Below are 18123 nucleotides of genomic sequence, written 5' to 3'. Positions count from 1 at the left end.
TTCATGTTTCTGTGAAATAAAAGCTTTCTATGAAAGTGCCTCTGAAATATTTCTTTCCTTCCTCCTGAACCATGGATTCCTATCCACCATAGTGGGCAGAATCCTTGACTAGTCTATCCTTGCTCTCCTGGACAGAATGAAACAAAGTTCCTTCAGTCCTCAGTTTCCTTTTCAGCCTCCCCATTCAATGGATTATCCTTCTGCCAACTCTAACAAGATTTTACTGCTGCTCTTGCCTTTTACTAATTTGAAGTGTCTCCTCTTTTTGCAAGTTCCTGGTCCTCTCTTCTGTCCCCACCAAATATTCTCTTGCCTCCTGGGCACTTCCCTATTCAATCTTAGGAGATTCAACACTTGTTCGTTTACTTCTTCCTTTCCCACTGTCCAGTGACCCAGACACATTTTTCATATGGAGTTGTGTTTCTCATCTGCCTTGTCCTTTCCTGTGTACAGCGTTCGGTGGTCAGAGGTGGTTTCCGTTCCACTTTATTTCACCACCCTACTCCCACTCTGGCCTCCTGACAAACGCCATCTTATCTTTCCTCTGGTCTTACTGCAGCTTTCAGGACTGAATCTCCTATTGGTAGGCAGCAGGCACAGCGGCGAAGTGGTTACTGTTACACTTTACAACTCCAGCAATCTGGATTCAATTTCCACCGCTGTCTGTCAGGAGTTTGCATGCTCTCCCCTGACATTGTGGCTTTCCACTGAGTGCTCAGGTTTCCTCCCACATTCCAAAGACATATGGATTAGGGTTAGTAACTTGTGGGCATGCTCTGTTGGTGCTGGAAGCATAGCGATGTTTGTGGGCTGCCCCCAGCACACCTTTGAACTGTGTTGTTTGTTGACGCAAATGACGCATTTCACTGTATCTTTCAATGCATAAGTGACAAATAAAGCTAATCTTTTCAACTTGGTAACTTTTTCTACTAACCATTTCTGCTAATCATCCATCTGTGAGTTTACAGTGTTTCCTTTTTTTTGGTACAGCTAGATCTGCTGGGCATCACCTTTGTTTTAAAAGCATAGACAAAGAAGCATAATCTGTCTCTAATTGCCTCAGTAACCCATCGGGTCTCAACCTGTCCAAGATATTCCCTTTGTTTTGGTCATTGTCGCTCTCCGGCCTTCCCTGCTCTGAACAACTTATTTTCTTCTTCTCTACCAGTTCTGATGAGGGCTCTTAGGCCAGTAACATTCATTCTTCTCCTCTTTCCGCAGATGCTGCCTCTACTGCTGGGTGTTTCCAGCAGTTTCTGTTTTTATTTCAGATTTCCAGCATCTGCAGTGGATTTGCTTTTCATTTAAATTTCCCTCCATTAACTTTCACTTGGCAATATCTGCCTACACTGCCAGCCAATTTATGTCCTCTTACAGCCTGTTTCTAACCTGCGACCACACTTCAGGTTTGATTTCAAAATCTTCAAGATCTTGAAATTTCACTCTGCACACCAAGTTCATGTTTGATATTCTCCTGGTCCCTCCTTATTTGTAATTGTGCTATTTGCAGTTCATGACCAACATCTGTAGAACACTAAAAGATTACACGTGATTCCCAAAGCTTCAGCAATCCTCATTGTCCATACAGGGACAGTGATTGTTTTCCAGATCACATAGAACCATAGAACATTATAGCACAGAAACAGGCCTTTTGGCCCTTCTTGGCTGTGCCAAACCATTTTTCTGCCTAGTCCCACTGACCTGCACCTGGCCCATATCCCTCCATACACCTCTCCAAGTTTTTCTTTCATCTGGCAGCTCATTCCACACTCCCAACACTCTCTGTGTGAAGAAGCCCCCCCCCCCCATGTTCCCTTTAAACTTTTCCCCCTTCACCCTTAACCCATGTCCTCTAGTTTTTCTCTCCCCTAGCCTCAGTGGAAAAAGCCTGCTTGCATTCACTCTATCTACACCCATCATAATTTTATATACCTCTATCAAATCACCCCTCATTCTCCTACGCTCCAGGGAATAAAGTCCTAACCTATTCAACCTTTCTCTGTAACTCAGTTTCTCAAGTCTCAACATCCTTGTAAACCTTCTCTACACTCTTTCAACCTTATTAATATCCTTCCTGTAATTTGGTGACCAAAACTGCACACAATACGGCCTTACCATTGCCTTATAAAACCTCACCATAACATTCCAACTCTTATACTCAATACTTTGATTTATAAAGGCCAATGTACCAAAAACTCTCTTTACGACCCTATCTACCTGTGACACCACTTTTAGGGAATTTTGCATCTGTATTCCTACATCCCTCTGTTCTACTGCACTCCTCAGTGCCCTACCATTTACCTTGTATGTTCTACCTTGGTTTGTCCTTCCAAAGTGCAATACCTCACACTTGTCTGTATTAAGCTCCATCTGCCATTTTTCAACCCATTTTTTCAGCTGGTCCAGATCCCTCTGCAAGCTTTGAAAACCTTCCTCACTGTCCACTACACCTTCAATCTTTGTATCATCAGGAAATTTGCTGATCCAATTTACCATATTATCATCCAGATCATTGATATAGATGACAAATAACAATGGACCCAGCACTGATCCCTGTGGCACACCACTAGTCACAGGCCTCCACTCAGAGAAGCAATCCTCCACTACCACTCTCTGACTTCTCCCATTGAGCCAATGTCTAATCCAATTTACTACCTCACCATGTATACCTAGCGACTGAATCTTCCTAACTAACCTCCCATGCGGGACCTTGTGGCAGAGGTTTCCTGCTGTGTAACATTGTCCTTACTATTCCAACAGACTTTGTTTACAGTGGCACACCTTGTGATTTTGGAACCAACCAAGATCATTAACAACTGTAGGGTGGTAGACATTGTCTGATTCAGTAGTTTGGTCCAGAAGGTGAGATCACAAGGATCCAGGGTAAGCTGGCCAATTGGCTTGGTGGGAGAAGTCAGTATTGGACGGTTGCTTTTCAGATTGGAGGCCTGTAACCAGTGGTATGCTGTAGGAATAGGTGCTGGGTTCACTGTTGTTTATCATCTATATTAATGGTTTGGATGTGAATGTAGGTAGGTGTCATGGATACTAATCTTGCAGATAGCATCAAAACTGACAGTGTGAAGACAGTGAAGGTTGTCTGAGGTTCTGACAACATCCAGAACAACTGGGAAAGGGTGCAAAGCAATGGCTGATGAAATGTAACTCAGACAAATGCATTTTGGAAAGTTAAACCTGATCAGGACAGACCGTGAATGACGGGGACCTGGGGAGTATTGTAGGACACAGAGACCTAGCGATACAGAGGCTGGTGACAAAGGCTTTGCCAAAAGAGAACGAGGCAGCTAGTGATTAAAATCCAAGTGAAATGCCCAACCCGAGGGTCGTGCTGTTTTTGAGCTATCTCTCTTTCCGATGTGGTAATGAGTTGATGCAGTGGCTGCGGTGAGGGTCAGTTCACTGCACAAATTGTTCATAGAATCACTCTTCATGGGATTGCACCCTTCAACCCACATGTGGATCACCACCTCCCCAACGACATTGATCCCATTTCACTCCCCTAGGTTCCATTGAGCTCTAGATTCTGCCATTCATCTACACACTAAGAGCAATTTCCAACCACAGTGTAACCTACCAACCTCCCCCCCATCCAATACCTTTGGAATTTGAGAGGAAACTGAACTGCTTGAGGTGGGTTATGGGTGGACAGTCACAGAGAGAGCGTGCAAACTCCACACAGACTGCCGGAGGTCAGGATTGAGCCTGAGTTGCTGGAGAGGTGGGTGTGGTTCTACCCACTGCTTGGCTCTTTGGTTCAGTGCTAATGCTGCTTCTCTGTCCTAACTACAGACCTCCAAAAATTGAGCTGAAGAGAACAAAGGGGCTGTCAAATGAAAAGCTGAACCAGTTGCAGACAGAGCTGGTGAACCAGGCCAAAGATCTCTGTGGAGAGGTGAGAAAACTGGGGACTTGCAAAATAACTTCAACTCAGGGTCACAGTCCAAGTAATGCAGAAACATCCAGTTGCTGTTGAATGTGAGAGAACGCTAGCTTGCCGACAGCCTCACTGCTTGTACACGTTATGATAGAACGGTGATGAGTTTTAAAACAGCTGCGTTCTTTGCCTGATTCAATAGGTTCGCCTGTAAAGGAATCTTCTTTTGGCTATTGGGAATTGTGGATTTACGGTTAGGAAAGGTTTGCTCCTTGCTATGAAGGCCAGGAGCATGTTGCTGCCTATCCTCTTTGCCTCATAGTACAAGAAGGGTTTGGGATTGTTGGAGTGTAAGATAGCTAATTGTTTCCATGGTTAATATTTGGTAGAACCCCAGGCCAATTTTGCTTCTCATAGCATTGTGGAGAGAATGGGCAACAGCCATGCTGTGTGTGTGCTTAATGCCAGTTTGTCCAAATAAGTGGGTTGCATCTGAGAATTGGGAAGCATTCTTAACGTGGTACCCTGATAAATTCAGTAATGGAAGTATACCAGTGGATTCTCTTCTTAAAAGAAGTCTAATTCTACCCAAGTGTTGTGTTCTTACAGTGGGGTGGTTGTCTCATTTTGCCTGAGGAAGCTGCAGTGCTATTACAGAGTTTCTCCTGGTAGGTGATGATATTCGTCTTGGCGGGTCATGTGGAGTCATTTCTCAGTGAACACAACATCCCTCCTTCCAAGTCTTTCTATGAGGAGATGCTGAAGAACCAACAGGAGCAGCAGGAGCGGCTTGCACTGGAGCAACAGCGCAGGATAGAACAGGAAAAGCAGCACAACGAGAAAATGGTGGGTTTGACTTTATTCCTTTTAGAGTATTCCCTTTGTTGCATGGAAGCATCAGGAGCTTCTTGCCATTTGCCACGTTTCCTTACCTGATGCTTGAAGCAGGTTCCAAAGCCGTTGACTCTGAGCACTAGTGACCGTCTTTGCAGGACAGCACGACCGTTATAACATCAATTCATATCTCTGTGTGTGTGTACACACTGTCTATCCACGTGGCTTGTTTCTATTTTGTTATCAAACTTTATAACATGAGACAAAGTTTATAGACCTGATCAGTAATTGGGAAGTTTAACTCTCTACATTTCTTTAGTCCATACATATGCTAGACTGGTGGAGTTCAGATAAAGGGAGAGGGCATACTCATTCATGGTCTGTTACATTTTCCCCTTTTCAACTGGTTCCTCTCCCTCCATCCTTTGCTCAATATTCAGAAATTACCAGTAATATCCACAAACTTTATGTCCACCTTTAGTCTTCCCTTCTGTGACTCCTTGATCTCCAAGGAGTGAAATCTGCTAACAGCCTAGACATTAGACCAACATAGTCACATGCTATTGTGATTGATTGCCCTACTCCCGACCAACCAGTCTTTAGCCCTGAACAGTAGTCTAATAAAGACAGCACTTCATCTTTTTGTCAGTTCCTCTGGTATTGAAGTAGTGTTTGGTAGCTCAGAATCTGTAGAGAAATGTAAGAAGTTCCCTGTATATTAGATACCTCATGTAATTGCCTATGACTTTGGAATTTTTAGGGAAATGTGGAAATCCTAATTGTTGCGCTAAGCTGTAGGTGGTAGTAATGTTGACTACATTGCTATAAGATTCATTTATGTGGAGCATTTCAAGCAAAAATAAAGGCCCCTTTTCAATGCAGCAAAGCCCCCAGAGGAGCTTGATGGGCAGTGATTAAGAATGATATATCAAGGTGTGGAATTAAGGAATTGCATTGTCAAGTAATTGGCACCATTTTGTTTCTGGCTGTTGGGGATAGTAGTCTTGCCTTTGGGAGAGTTACTGACAGTGAGTATTACAGTTCAGGAAGAAGGAGAGCGATGGGCTGGATGGTCCATTTTAATAGAATCAGCAATGTACAGGGATGAGAGCATTCATCCCTCCTGACCGTTCAAATCAAAAGAAAATAACTATTTGGGCTAAATTTACTTCCCAGTTTTTGGAAAGTGGTGGACTTGGCAACTTGTGCTAAATTGTGCTTTTAAAGATGCCGAGTGTTTTACCCCACCGTCCTTTCACTGAGTTCCAGACTCCCGCCATATGCCGGTTCAGAAGGTTTTTGTCAACACTAATCCCATCAATTACTTGAAAATTTTAACCACTTTTTTAAGGGACATGAGTTTTTTCTGTCCATCCAATCTAGGGTTTTTATACTTTTGTCCACTTTTAATACAAACTGAGGAATTTTCAGTGTAGCTTAATAATTGATGTTTTTCAGACCTGGTAATTTTTATCATCCTCACAGCTTTCCTTCACACCCTTACTGCAGGGTTGGCATTCTTATTTTCCATAATGTGACCAGAACTGTACACTGACTTAACTAATGTTTTATTCTTTGAAAATGGAAAGCTCGGTTTTTTTCCATTCTCTTCTTTATATCTGCCCTAAGGCAGTTAAGTCACTTGGATCAGATGGTATGCACCCTAGGGTTCTGAAAGAGGTGGCTAAAGAGATTGTGGAACCATTTTGTAATGATGTTTCAAGGATCGCTAGGTTGTTGAATGGTTCCGGAAGACTGAAAAATTGCAAATGTCACTCCACTCTTCGAGAAGGGGGAGAGGCAGGAGAAAGGAAACTTCAGGCCAGTTAGTCTGACCTCAGTGATTAGGAAGATGTTGGAGTCGATGGTTATGGATGTGGTTTTGGGATACTTGGAGGCACATGATGAAATAGACCAGGGGTCCCCAACCTTTTTCACACAGTGGACCGGTTTAATGTTGACACTGTTCTTGCGAACTGGCTGACGGGGGTGGGGGGGGGGGGTGTGTGGTGTTAATCACGGTCGGAATACAGCGATACTCAAAGGGGGTTCCTTATGTGCAGTTTATTCCACAATTTAGTTTTCGTGGCTATCAGCACTTTTGTCCCGCTTGCTCATGTTTTTTCCGCTCAAAAAACTCACCAGGTTTGTCTTTAAGTGCAGGGTGCTTGGACTCAAGGTACTGAAGCAGTTTTGAGGGCTTCATTGCCTCATTAGACAGCCTCCGGGTCCGAACTCCATCCTCCCGCCCGCCGCCAGACGCTTTGGCCAGGTGCGGCTGGTCCTGGGTGGGGTGAGAGGACAAGGTTAGAGCCGGACTAGGGCCGCGGCAGTCGCAGTCTGGAGAAAGCAACCAACTGAGCGAGGAGTGCGACAGGGCACGTGCCCGCCCCCTTGTAGGTAGATAGGATCTATCGGCCGACAAAAGTTTGCCTCGAGGGATGACTTTCAGTAGATCGCAGCGAGGTAACTCTGTTACTTACGAAACCCTGAGCTCGAATTAGGTCGTCTGCAAATATTTTAGCACCAAGTTCCCCATGAACATTGGGTGTGCTGAGACGGTGCCCATCTATTCACGCTCCTGGCCAGTCGTAAAGGCACTTCTTGCTGGCTGTGCAAGGCGGCCGATTACCCGAGGCCAACCAGTGATTCTTGGCACGAGGGTGTCACTGCGTTTAGGCGACTGATGACCTCGCATGCGTTCAAGTTCAACAGTGGGTGTGACAGGGAATGAGGAAAGGTGCAGCTGACTCGTATCGTTTCATATCACCAAAATCATATCGTTTCCTCGCGGCCCGATAGCACATGCTTTGTGGCCCGGTGGTTGGGGACCACTGAAATAGACCGTGGTCAGCATAGATTCCTCAAGGGAAAATCTTGCTGACAAATCTGTTGGAATTGTTAGAAGAAATAACAAGCAGGATAGACAATGGAGAATCGATTGGTATGGTGTACTTGAATTTTCAGAAGTCCTTTGACAAGGTGCCACACATGAAGCTGCTTAACAAGCTACGAATCCATGGATTTACAGGAAAGCTTCTTGCATGGATAAAGCAGTGGCTGATTTACAGGCGGAAAAGAGTGGGAATAAAGGGAGTCTTTTCTGGCTGGCTGCTGATGACTAATGGTGTTCTGTGTTGGGACACATGATTTAGGTGTTGGAATTGATGGCTTTTTTTGCAAAGTTTGCAGATGATATGAAGATTGGTGGAGGAGCAGGTAGGTTTGAGGAAGCAGAGAGGCTACAGAACTACCTGGACATATTAGGAGAATGGGTAAAGAAATGGCAGATCGAAAACAGTGTCGGGAAGTGTACGGTCATGCACTTCGGCAGAAGAAATGAAAGGGTTGACTGTCTTCTAAATGGAGAGAAAATACAAAAACTGACCATACAAAGGTTCTTGTGAGTCCTTGTGCAGGATTCCCTAAAGGTTGATTTGCAGGTTGAGTCAGTGGTGAGGAAGGCAAATGCAATGTTAGCATTCATTTCAAGACTAGAATATAAAAGCAAGGATGTAATGTGAGACTTTATAAAACACTGGTGAGGCCTCACTTGGAGTATTGTGAGCAGTTTGGGGCCCCTTATCTTAGAAAGGATATGGTGAAACTGGAGAAGATTCAGAGGAAATTCACAAAAATGATGCCAGGATTGAATGGTTTGTCAGATGAGTAGCATTTGATGGCTCTGGGTCGGTATTCACTAGAATTCAGAAGAATGAGGGGTGACCTCATTGAAACCTATCGAATTGTGAAAGGCCTTGATATAGTGAATGTGGAGAGGATGTTTCCTATGGTGAGAGAATCTTAAGACACAGCCTCAGAATAGAGGGACATCCTTTCAGAATAGAGATTATAAAGAGGAATATCTTTAACTGGAGAGTGGAGAATCTTTGGATTTCTTTGGCATAGCTGTGGAGGCCAAGTCTATGTATATTTAAGGCAGAGGGTGATAGATTCTTGATTGGTCAGGGCATGAAGGGATATGGGGAGGAGGCAGGAGATTGGTGCTGATAGGGAAATTGGATCAGCCATGATGACATGGAGGAACATCCTCGATGGGCCAAATGGCCTAATTCTGCTCCTATATCTTATGGTCTTATTGCTTTCCCACAATAATTGCCTGCTTTCATATTCTGTGCATGGACCAATTAGTAATCCATCTACCATGCTACCTTTAGGAATCCATTCCCATGTTCCTCTACATTGCAATATTCTACCATTTACTGTTTGAGTTCCATTTGCAATTTATTGTCCAAATACCTGTCCATTAGTATTCTCCTACAACTGAAGCATTCCTTTCTCACAGCCAATCATTCTGCCAATATTGTTGTCTTCTAAAAATATCCTAAGCATGTTCAAGGTGTTAATCTAACAAAAAGACCAAAGCTGTGCATTTAGTGTGTGTTGTTTGGATTTCTCTTGTTTGCCCGCTGAGGTATGCTTGCTTTCCATTTCTCAGCTGCAGAATTAGCTGCCTTTTTGTTGCAACGAACGAGGCAAACCCAAACGCAGGACTCAGGCACAGAGATTGAGTTAGGATGCAGATGCGGGCGTGAGCGTTGAACGGCAAACAGGAGGGAGTGCAGGGAAGCAGGAGGCAGGCAGAACTGATCTTGACACGGAGCGTAGAAAGGGAAGTGGCAGACAAAACTTTCCTTTGCACGGAGAGACGGAGTTTCACAGGTACACCTTGGAACTGGAGTAGAACTTAGAAAACTTACCTTGACACTGAGAGACAGTTTCACAGGTAAATCTCAGTACTGAAGCAAAACTTAGGCTACGTCCACACTAGACCGGATAATTTTGAAAATGCCGGTTTCGGATAAAAATGACAGGCGTCCACACTAGGCGTTTTTAAAAATACCTCTATCCACATTAAAACGGATATTTGGGTGAATCTCCTCCTACTGGGCATGTGCAGGACACACAGAAAACAAGCGAAGAGGAAACGGTATACTTGGTGCACATTTGTCCAGTTACAGACTAGAAAAACTTAAAAGGAAATTGCCAGAAGAAAGACTTGATGCGTGTTTGTCCAGAAACATTTCCTACAGCCATAGTCTCTTCACCGATGAGAGGGACGACAGCTACAACTAAATGCAATAAGGCTTGTTGCTGGGTAAAGGTGAAATTTGCTGTTACCTCATTTCTTTCCCTTTACTTTTGCCATGTCTTTCTGTATTATTTTGCTGTATTTAACATGTGCAATAAAATGAGTTACTGAGCAAAAGTGACAGTTGCATCTATTGAATGTTTGCACAAGCAGTACATTAATAAAGCACCTTGTTAAATGTATAAAACATGTCTTCATCAGTGTTATCTTGTATTTCCATACAATTTTACATTAGGCTGTTGCACATCTATTGTCAGATATTGTTGTGGTGTTGGAGGTTGTGTTCAAGAAAACAATGAAATGCCATGCTGCTGCCAACATTTGTTCTGGCATGTCATGACAGCTGTTTTAAAAATAGCCAGTTACCTCGTACACACTACGCTGGATATTAGGCGTTTTCAGATTTATTCACTCTGGAGAGCGTTTCTGAAAATCTCAGTTTTTGGGGGAGGAAAACGCTGCTTCAGTGTGGGCGGAGGGTCAAAATGAAGAGAAAAAGCTTCGGTTACGGATTTATCCGGTCTAATGTGGACGTAGCCTTAGAACACATAATCCTAAGCGGCTGGGAAACGTTAATTACCACACTGGCAAAACCAACGATCTGGCAGCTAGTGGGTACAAAGCTAGGGTTCTTATGCTGCAGGTCTTGATGAAAACCAGGTGTGCAGCTATCAAAGGAAATTAGGAGAAAATGGGGAATTAACAGTCGGGGCAATGACACTTTTAGGCTACATCCATCGGTATCGGGGATGTACCGGATACCGGGGATACCGGAGCTTTTCAGAAACGCTTTCCAGGGTGTGTAATTTTGAAAATGCGGATTCGGCAGGTCATTGTGGATGGGGTAACTGGAGAAATCTGAAAACGCTGTCAGACGGCAGTGCGCCATTGCATTGTTTTCTTGAACGCAACCTAACAATTTCAGAACAGACGGCAACGAGACTGACGCCAGAAAAGTTAGAAATGTACTCACCAAGTACTTTGACCCGTAGCTTACTGAATAAATAAGTATATTCACTTTGCCCTGTTTTCTGTCCTTGCTCGTATGAAGGTGGTTTATCTATTTATGCAAGTACTTCTCTGACAATAGATGTGTAACAGCCTAATGTAACATTGTATGGAAATACAAGATAATACTGATGCAGACACATTTAACAAGGTGCTTTATTAATGCAACAGAGTTAGTCAGTTTTTCTATATTCGTCGTCAGCCGGATCATACAGTCCGTAAACTCCCTGTTGGTTGCCTCCATATGCTTCAGTATTTGTGTTTTTTTTAACTTTTAAGTCCTACTGCGCGAGAGCCAACAGCTGCCCGTCGTTTAAGTTTTTCTAGTCTGTAACTGAACAAACACGCACTGTCTTTCACGCTGAGATTCGACACCAAACATGTGGCTTGTTTTCGGTAGATGTGTCCTGTGCATGCGCAGTAGGAGGAGATTCGCTGAAATCTCCACTTCAACGTGGACAGAGATATTTTCAAAAACGCTTGGTGTGGACGCCTATTGTTTTTATGCAAAACCAGCGTTTTCAAAATTATCTGGTCTAGTGTGGATGTAGCCTTAGAGTCCTGGAGATACAAAAGACTGCAGATGCTGGAATCTGGTGCAAAAACAAACTGCTGGAGGGACTCCAAATCTGAAATGTTGATTGCCTATTTTCCTCCACAGATGCTGCCTGACCTGCTGAGTTCCTCTATATTCTGCTTTTTGCTTATAGTTTTAAATAGTTTCATGATACTTTAACGTAATATTAGATTCTTATTGTTTTTGAAGCAACGTGAAATCCTTGAAGAAATACAGAGGCGAGAAGAAGAAAAGAAGGATGCAAAGAAGCTGGATCAATTGGCCAAGCAGGTTTGTAGGAACGTGTCTCTTCAGACCTCTGATACACAAGAGGATGAGATGTAAATCTTCATCTAGTTCCTAATGAAATCATGGAGAGCTGATGTGCTCAATTAATGGATGTGCACAAGGCATTTGTGGAAGTGTCGAGAATAGATTTAGCAGAATTAAGGTACATGGAACAGCTGCCTAATCTTACCTGAGGTTGAAAATGTTTTTTGTGTTGTCAGAAAATAAAGGAAGGTGTCCCACTTGGATGGGTAATGAGAACAAGGTTTCTTTTTGATGTGCATCAATGTATTGTTCCTTTTTGCACATTTTTGCCTTTTCTGTAGCAATTACTGTTTTTTTGTATAAGGCTGTGCGGCTAGCTTAACGCTCAACCTAGCACAATGGAAAGCGTGGAAGGAGCCAGCCAGATTCGAACTCCAGACTTTGAAGTCAGGTGCTGATGCCACTACACCACCGGCTGGCTACATTAATGTTACAAAGAATGTAATTCCTGAAGGGAGAAGAGCGTAGTAAAGTGAGAAGGACAGTGGCAGAATTGAGGTGGATGTAAAAGAAGGGACAAAATAATGGTTTGCAGATGAAATTTAATGACATTGATGCATTATTTTGGAATGGGGGAGGCAACATAAAACCAATTTAGAACTTTTAAAGGGTTGCACGAAAAGGACAGCTAAAGCTTAATGGGCAGAAATCTTGGATAGGTCCTCAAAAGCAAACATTTTCAAGCTTGCAGGTTAATTTTTGTTTGAAACTTTCGCAATTAGAGGTTGTGGTCAGTGGCAGGGATGTAAAATGGCCATGTAACTCTACAGATTGAGTGCTGTGACAGGCTGAAGGGTCTAAATGATCTACTCCGGCTGCTTATATTCTGGAAGGATGCTGAGACTAAATGTAACACCAGGCGTGTGTGAATGTAATCTTCCACTTTTGCTTTCCTTCTTTCCCCACACCCCAGGAAAGGTTGGAAAGTGCCCAAGAGATCTTTCCAGTCAACACTTCCAGAATTCCTGCTTTAAACCAGCAGCCTTCTGCCAATTTGAACAACACAATGGAGCGAGTCGATCACAAAAAAGGAGGGAACAGTCGTCGCCGAACAAGTTCCAACGGCCGCTCCAAGTATGAAGATCATAGCGAACTATTGGCAGTAAGAGTGAACGTGGTTCCAGGTGCAGGTTGAGTTCAGCTGAATGGGATCCCAAGTTCGCTAGTCACTAGTTCATTGGTCAGGCTTCACAAGTTAACACATTTTGAAAATTGTTCATTATTGCTATTTAATTAGAACTAAATGTATTTTTGTTTTTTTCTATTTAGTAATCTTCTGGAGGGCATTGGAATTGTAGAATGAAATATTAAATGCATAACCAGAGGTCAATACAGAGGCAACATTGCTCACAACCACTGAGATGACTATCAGTATTCCACCAGCTTTTTGATTACAGACAGTCCCCAGCTTGTGACAGGATTTCGTTCCTGAGAATTGTTTGAGGGTTGGAAGTGAACGGAAACAGTGTGTGGGAGAGGATCACAACTGTGTCGGGAGAGTGAGACAGTCCAAGCTCGGCTCGGCTCGACGCAGCCCTGATAGTTGAGGCCTGGCAGATGGGTAGAGGGTGGGTGGTGTGAAGAGAGGGCACATGGAGGTGTGTTATTCCCACCTGGCAGAAGATGACTACAGCCCGAAGCATCCAGCAAATCCCTCTTGCTGGTTTCATGATGAAGGGTCCTGACCCAAAGTGTCGGTTGTCTGTTTCCCTCCATGTATGCTGACTGACCCCGTGAGTTCCACCAGCTCCTTTGTCGGCCGAGGTGTTTCATGTATAGGATATCCATTAGACAGATGTCTGCAAGTTGGGAGGACTTTTTAAAAAAAACTCTCCACTAATTTTATTGAAGTGATTCCTATATGTGAGCCTGCACAGTCTTGTCCTGCACAGTTTAGAAAATAGTGAATCTTTCTCATCCGTCTCTAAACCTTCACTCTTATCTCCTCTTAAAATCTATCATTTTGACTAAGCTTTGATTGTGAGGGTTCTAGTTTCAAATTAGACTGATAATGCTGCTGTGAAAATGATTTTGCTATGTGAAAACTGATTAATAACAACAACTCCATTAGTATTAAACAGTGTAATGCAAATTATTTTTCAATTTATAGGCGAGAACGCCAGATTTCTGTCTGTAGCAATGAAGACAGTTCTAAACTGTACAAAGTGATACACTTTAACACAGGATCAACCGGAGGGTTTACCGTACACTTGGGAAAAGTTGTTGGTGAGGAACGTTTTTAGTGTCTGCATGTTAAACTCATTGCCCTCATGAAACATTTTGGTATCTGGAGCTTGATGTTATTGAGAGATGTAAGTGGCTTGTTCGTCTTCGTGTGCTAGGTGAGAGTGAAAACCTGAGCCGATCGGTTTACAACGCTTTTGAAGAGTTGACAGGAAGTTTTGTGATGGTCTATGAGTGGGTTCTTCAATGGCAGAAGAAGATTGGCAAGTTTCTCACCAGTGAGGAGAAGGACAAGATTGAAAAATGCAAAAAAAAGGTATTAATGTTGATTTCTAAGGGACAACTTCTGATTTGGTGTTAATTATCATTTTTGTCAGAAAGTGGCAAGTTTGTTGGGAGGCACTGGTCTAAAGATTTAGGACCGGAACACAGACTGTAAGTCAAGCATATAATTCCAGCTGGTAGTGATTCACATTCTCAGTTTTGACTAACTCTGCCTTGGGAAAATTATCTAGACAAACTCATCTAATTTCTGGCTCTTTGGTATCACATGGACAATCTCTTCAAATGTAGGCCAAGTAACTGGCTTGCCTGACAGAGGTGAACACTTAAAATGCAGCAGGGAAATCTGTCGTAAGTTGTATGCTTGCCAAGTGCTGAAGGTGTTGCTATGTGTTTTAAAGGGAGATTTTCTCAATAATGTTTCCATTTCCCTCATGCAAGGAGAATATGGTGTTCACCTCCAATAATGTTGCTCTCTCTCTCTTCTCTGAACTTAGTCTCCTCTCCTCCCAAAGAATCCTTTGTCCATTGGCTCTTGCTTGCTTTTTCGACTCCTGGTTTATATTGATGAAATCATCTTAGACCATTTTCCATTTTTCACACTACAAGCATCCTTTGACTCTCATCCGGTCCTTTCGTCTCTTTACTTGGAGTAAGCTCTACCACTTCCCCCCGCCCCACATCATTGAGAATTACGGCTTTTTCCGACTCCTAAGTCCTTTACACATTGGTTAGACTTGCACTGTTACTCCTGGTCAATTGCAGCAGTGTGATCTGCATCTGTGGTCTCTAAAACGAAGGATGCAATTGGAAGTACCTCATGCTCTTGGTGTTTTTATCCTGAGCATCTTTAACTGGACTACCAGCGGGTTGGTAGGTGAATTGGTCATTGTAAATTGTCCTGTGATTAGGCTGGGGTTACATCGGGGGATGCTGGGCAGCGTGGCCCGAAGGCCCGGAAGGGCCTATTCCATGCTGTATCTCAGTAAGTAGAATAAAAAATGCAAGTCCTGTTGAACTATCATACTGTAAGCACAAATAACAATGGTGTCTTTAAAATTTTCTCTGCTGCTTCGCGTCTCCTTCATAACTTGTAAGGAGCACATGGACGCTTTGCCACTTTTTTTCTAGATGGCTTTTTGGGTTGCTGGCAGGGGCAGTGTTTGTGCCCGTTCCTAGTTGCTGTTCAGTGGGTGACGACGGGCTGCGGTATTCTTTCTTGGTGCACGTGGTTGCAAGTACTCCTTCCTCCTCCAGCACGGAAGGTAGACGTGTTCTTGGAGTAGGCTCCTCTGCGTGCTTGTTCAGTCTTATTCATGATTATGTGTAAAATGACTATAGAACTTTGATCCCATCTGTGGCCTGAGGTCGTGCAGCTCATTTTATTAGAAGCTTTCTTACCTACTGAATTTGTCTTGCAGCTTCTTCAGGTAAATCATGACTGAAAGCAGTTGGGGGGGGTGGAGTTGCACTATTAATTAGGGATAATATCACATTGACACTCAGGATACAATGGTGGCTCATTCTCTTGTCTATATGCATAGAACTCAAAAATAACAAAGATGCATTCACTCTGGGGTTATCCTGTAGATCACCCCCCCCCCCCCCATTCATAGCCCATAGGGCACTGAGGAATAGATCTGCATGCAGATTAGGGAAATACGCATGAACCACTGGCTTGCTGTTCTGGGGTGACATCAGTTTTCTTAATATAGACCGGGACATCGTTAGTGTAAGACATTTAGAGAGAGGAGGATATGTTAGGTGCATCTAGCAGGGTCCAGACTAGATCTGGTGTTGATTAGTAAGCCTGGCCAGTTGACTGACCTTTCAGTGGCAGAACAGCTGGGGAACAGTGACCCAAACTTTAAAATTTTTCAGATAGCTTTAGATAAGTTAAGTCCTTGCAGGAGTGTATAAAATTGGAACAGGGCAATTTGGAGACAGTTGTTTTTGAACATTTCAGCATCTGATATGTGGAGGGTGTTTAACTACCAACTGTACAGCATACAAGACAAATATATTCCAGTGAGATGTCAAGAGTACTGGTAAATTTAGTTAAGAAGGATAAAGAGGTATATGTAAGATTTGGGAAACTAATATCAAATGGAGCCCTTGAGAATTATATTTTAAAAAAAGTTGGAAAATAACTCCAGAAGGGAATTAAAGCCAGGATGGGCAAGGAAAGACCTAGAAAAGATAAAGGAGGGGAAATGTGCTTGGAGGCAGAGAATGTGGGCAAGATATTAAATGAATATTTTGTATCAGCATTTACCAAGACCAAGGATGTGGAGTATAGTGAGATTAGTGCTAATGTGCTTGGGTATTCTGATATAAGAAGGTAGTGCTGGGGTATCTTAAAGAACTTTAAAGTGGTTAAGTCCCCAGGACCTGATGGGATACACCACAAGATATTGAAAGAAGCAAGAGATGAGATTGCTGGGACCTTGACCGGGATCTTCATGCTTCTAGCTACTGGAAAGGCCTGGAGGACTGACGAGTATCTGATGATGGATCTGTTATTCAAGAAAGGAAATGGGGATAATCTATAGACCTGTGAGTCTAAATCAGTGAGACTAGAAGCTATTAGAGGGGATTCTTAGGGATAGGATTTATGTGTATTTGGAAAGGCGTGGTAAATTAGGATCAGTCAACGTTTCCTATTAACTCGATTGGATTTTTCAAGGAGATGATGAAGGTAGAGTTGTGGATGTGGATCTTAGAAAGGAGTTTGATATGATCCCTTATGGGAGGTTCATCTAGAAAATTAACATCCAGGGGATTCCCAGTGACTTGGCTGTTTGGATTCAGGATTGGTTTGCACATAGAAGATGGAGGGTTGTAGATGATGGGACTTATTCTGGCTGGATGTGTGTGACTGGTGTTCCACAGGGATCCATACTGGCACCTCAGCTGTTTGTGATGTACTTAAATGACCTGGATGAAAACGTGGATGGCTGGGTTAGTAAGCTTGCATACGATATAAAATGAATGGCGTTGTGGATAGTGTAGAAGATTGACAAAGGACACAGTGGAATATAGATCAGTTGAAGATGTGGGCAGAGTTTAATCTGACCAAATGTGAGGTGTTGCACTTTAGGAGATCAAATGTAAAGGGTCAGGACATTGTTAATGGCAAGATGGCTCCTAAATTTTCAAATAGACCAACCAAATATTTTCCCCCCGTTTATGATTTGTTGTTCAACCATTCTCCCATCATTATCATACCTTCTGGTGCTTAATCCCTTTCATTCTATCACTCTCTTCTCAAACTCTCCCTGAAATTCATGATCTTTATCAGTTATTACTGCTAAATTTTCTCCACTGCTAGTACCTTCTCAAATTCTTCCTGCCTGCCCTTGCTGCTTTCCTGTCTAAGCCTTTGGGAAAGTTATGACCTTCATTCTCACTGACCATCCATTCAACTGTCTTAGCTTACATCCTGAATTCCTCTAGTTTACCAACGTCTCTCCATCTCCAGTTCTGAATTTGCATCTTTCTGCTCTTTCTCTGTTGCCTCAAATTATCCCAAGCTCTGTCTCATCAAACTTCTCAAGACCTGCTTGCCTTTCTGGCCTCCATGTTAGTGGATAACTCCAGTACTACTCTTCGTTTTCAGGCACTGCTCCATCCTTTGGATCTGCCCTGATCTTCTCTCTGGCTTTTCACTGCGGTCTTCCTACAGACTACATTTCCCACCCCCTCCCTTTCTTCAAAGTTATGGGTAAATGTGAGGTTATGTACTTTGGTTCTAAAAACAGAAAGGCAGATAATTATCCAAATGAACTGAATGGTGAGAGATTGTCAGAAAGGAGGGAACACTAGACCATTGGGTACTGAGTTGTCAAAGAGGTGGACTGAAAGAAAAGGAGAAGGGGAGGGTGGAGAGAAAGAAAATGAAAGGGGTATGCCTCTGTC

At 43.1% G+C, this 18123-nt stretch overlaps 1 protein-coding gene across 5 annotated transcripts in view; it reads left to right on the top strand.

Moving 5' to 3' along the window:
- Window positions 1-18123, top strand: part of eif2ak4 (eukaryotic translation initiation factor 2 alpha kinase 4) — a 157002-nt gene that overhangs the window by 7464 nt on the left and 131415 nt on the right. For all 5 annotated transcript variants that reach the window (XM_073040370.1, XM_073040372.1, XM_073040371.1 and 2 more), the window contains exons 3-8: window positions 3811-3913; window positions 4568-4741; window positions 11617-11697; window positions 12653-12813; window positions 13850-13965; window positions 14082-14239. In XM_073040370.1, the coding sequence (XP_072896471.1) occupies window positions 3811-3913; window positions 4568-4741; window positions 11617-11697; window positions 12653-12813; window positions 13850-13965; window positions 14082-14239 (793 nt within the window). The remainder of the gene's footprint in view (window positions 1-3810; window positions 3914-4567; window positions 4742-11616; window positions 11698-12652; window positions 12814-13849; window positions 13966-14081; window positions 14240-18123) is intronic.

The sequence above is a fragment of the Hemitrygon akajei genome, chromosome 3 (genome assembly GCF_048418815.1).
Source record: "Hemitrygon akajei chromosome 3, sHemAka1.3, whole genome shotgun sequence".
Taxonomy (NCBI): Eukaryota; Metazoa; Chordata; class Chondrichthyes; order Myliobatiformes; family Dasyatidae; genus Hemitrygon; species Hemitrygon akajei.
The sequence above is the reverse complement of the archived record's forward strand: the minus strand, read 5'-3'. Positions and strand labels throughout refer to the sequence as shown.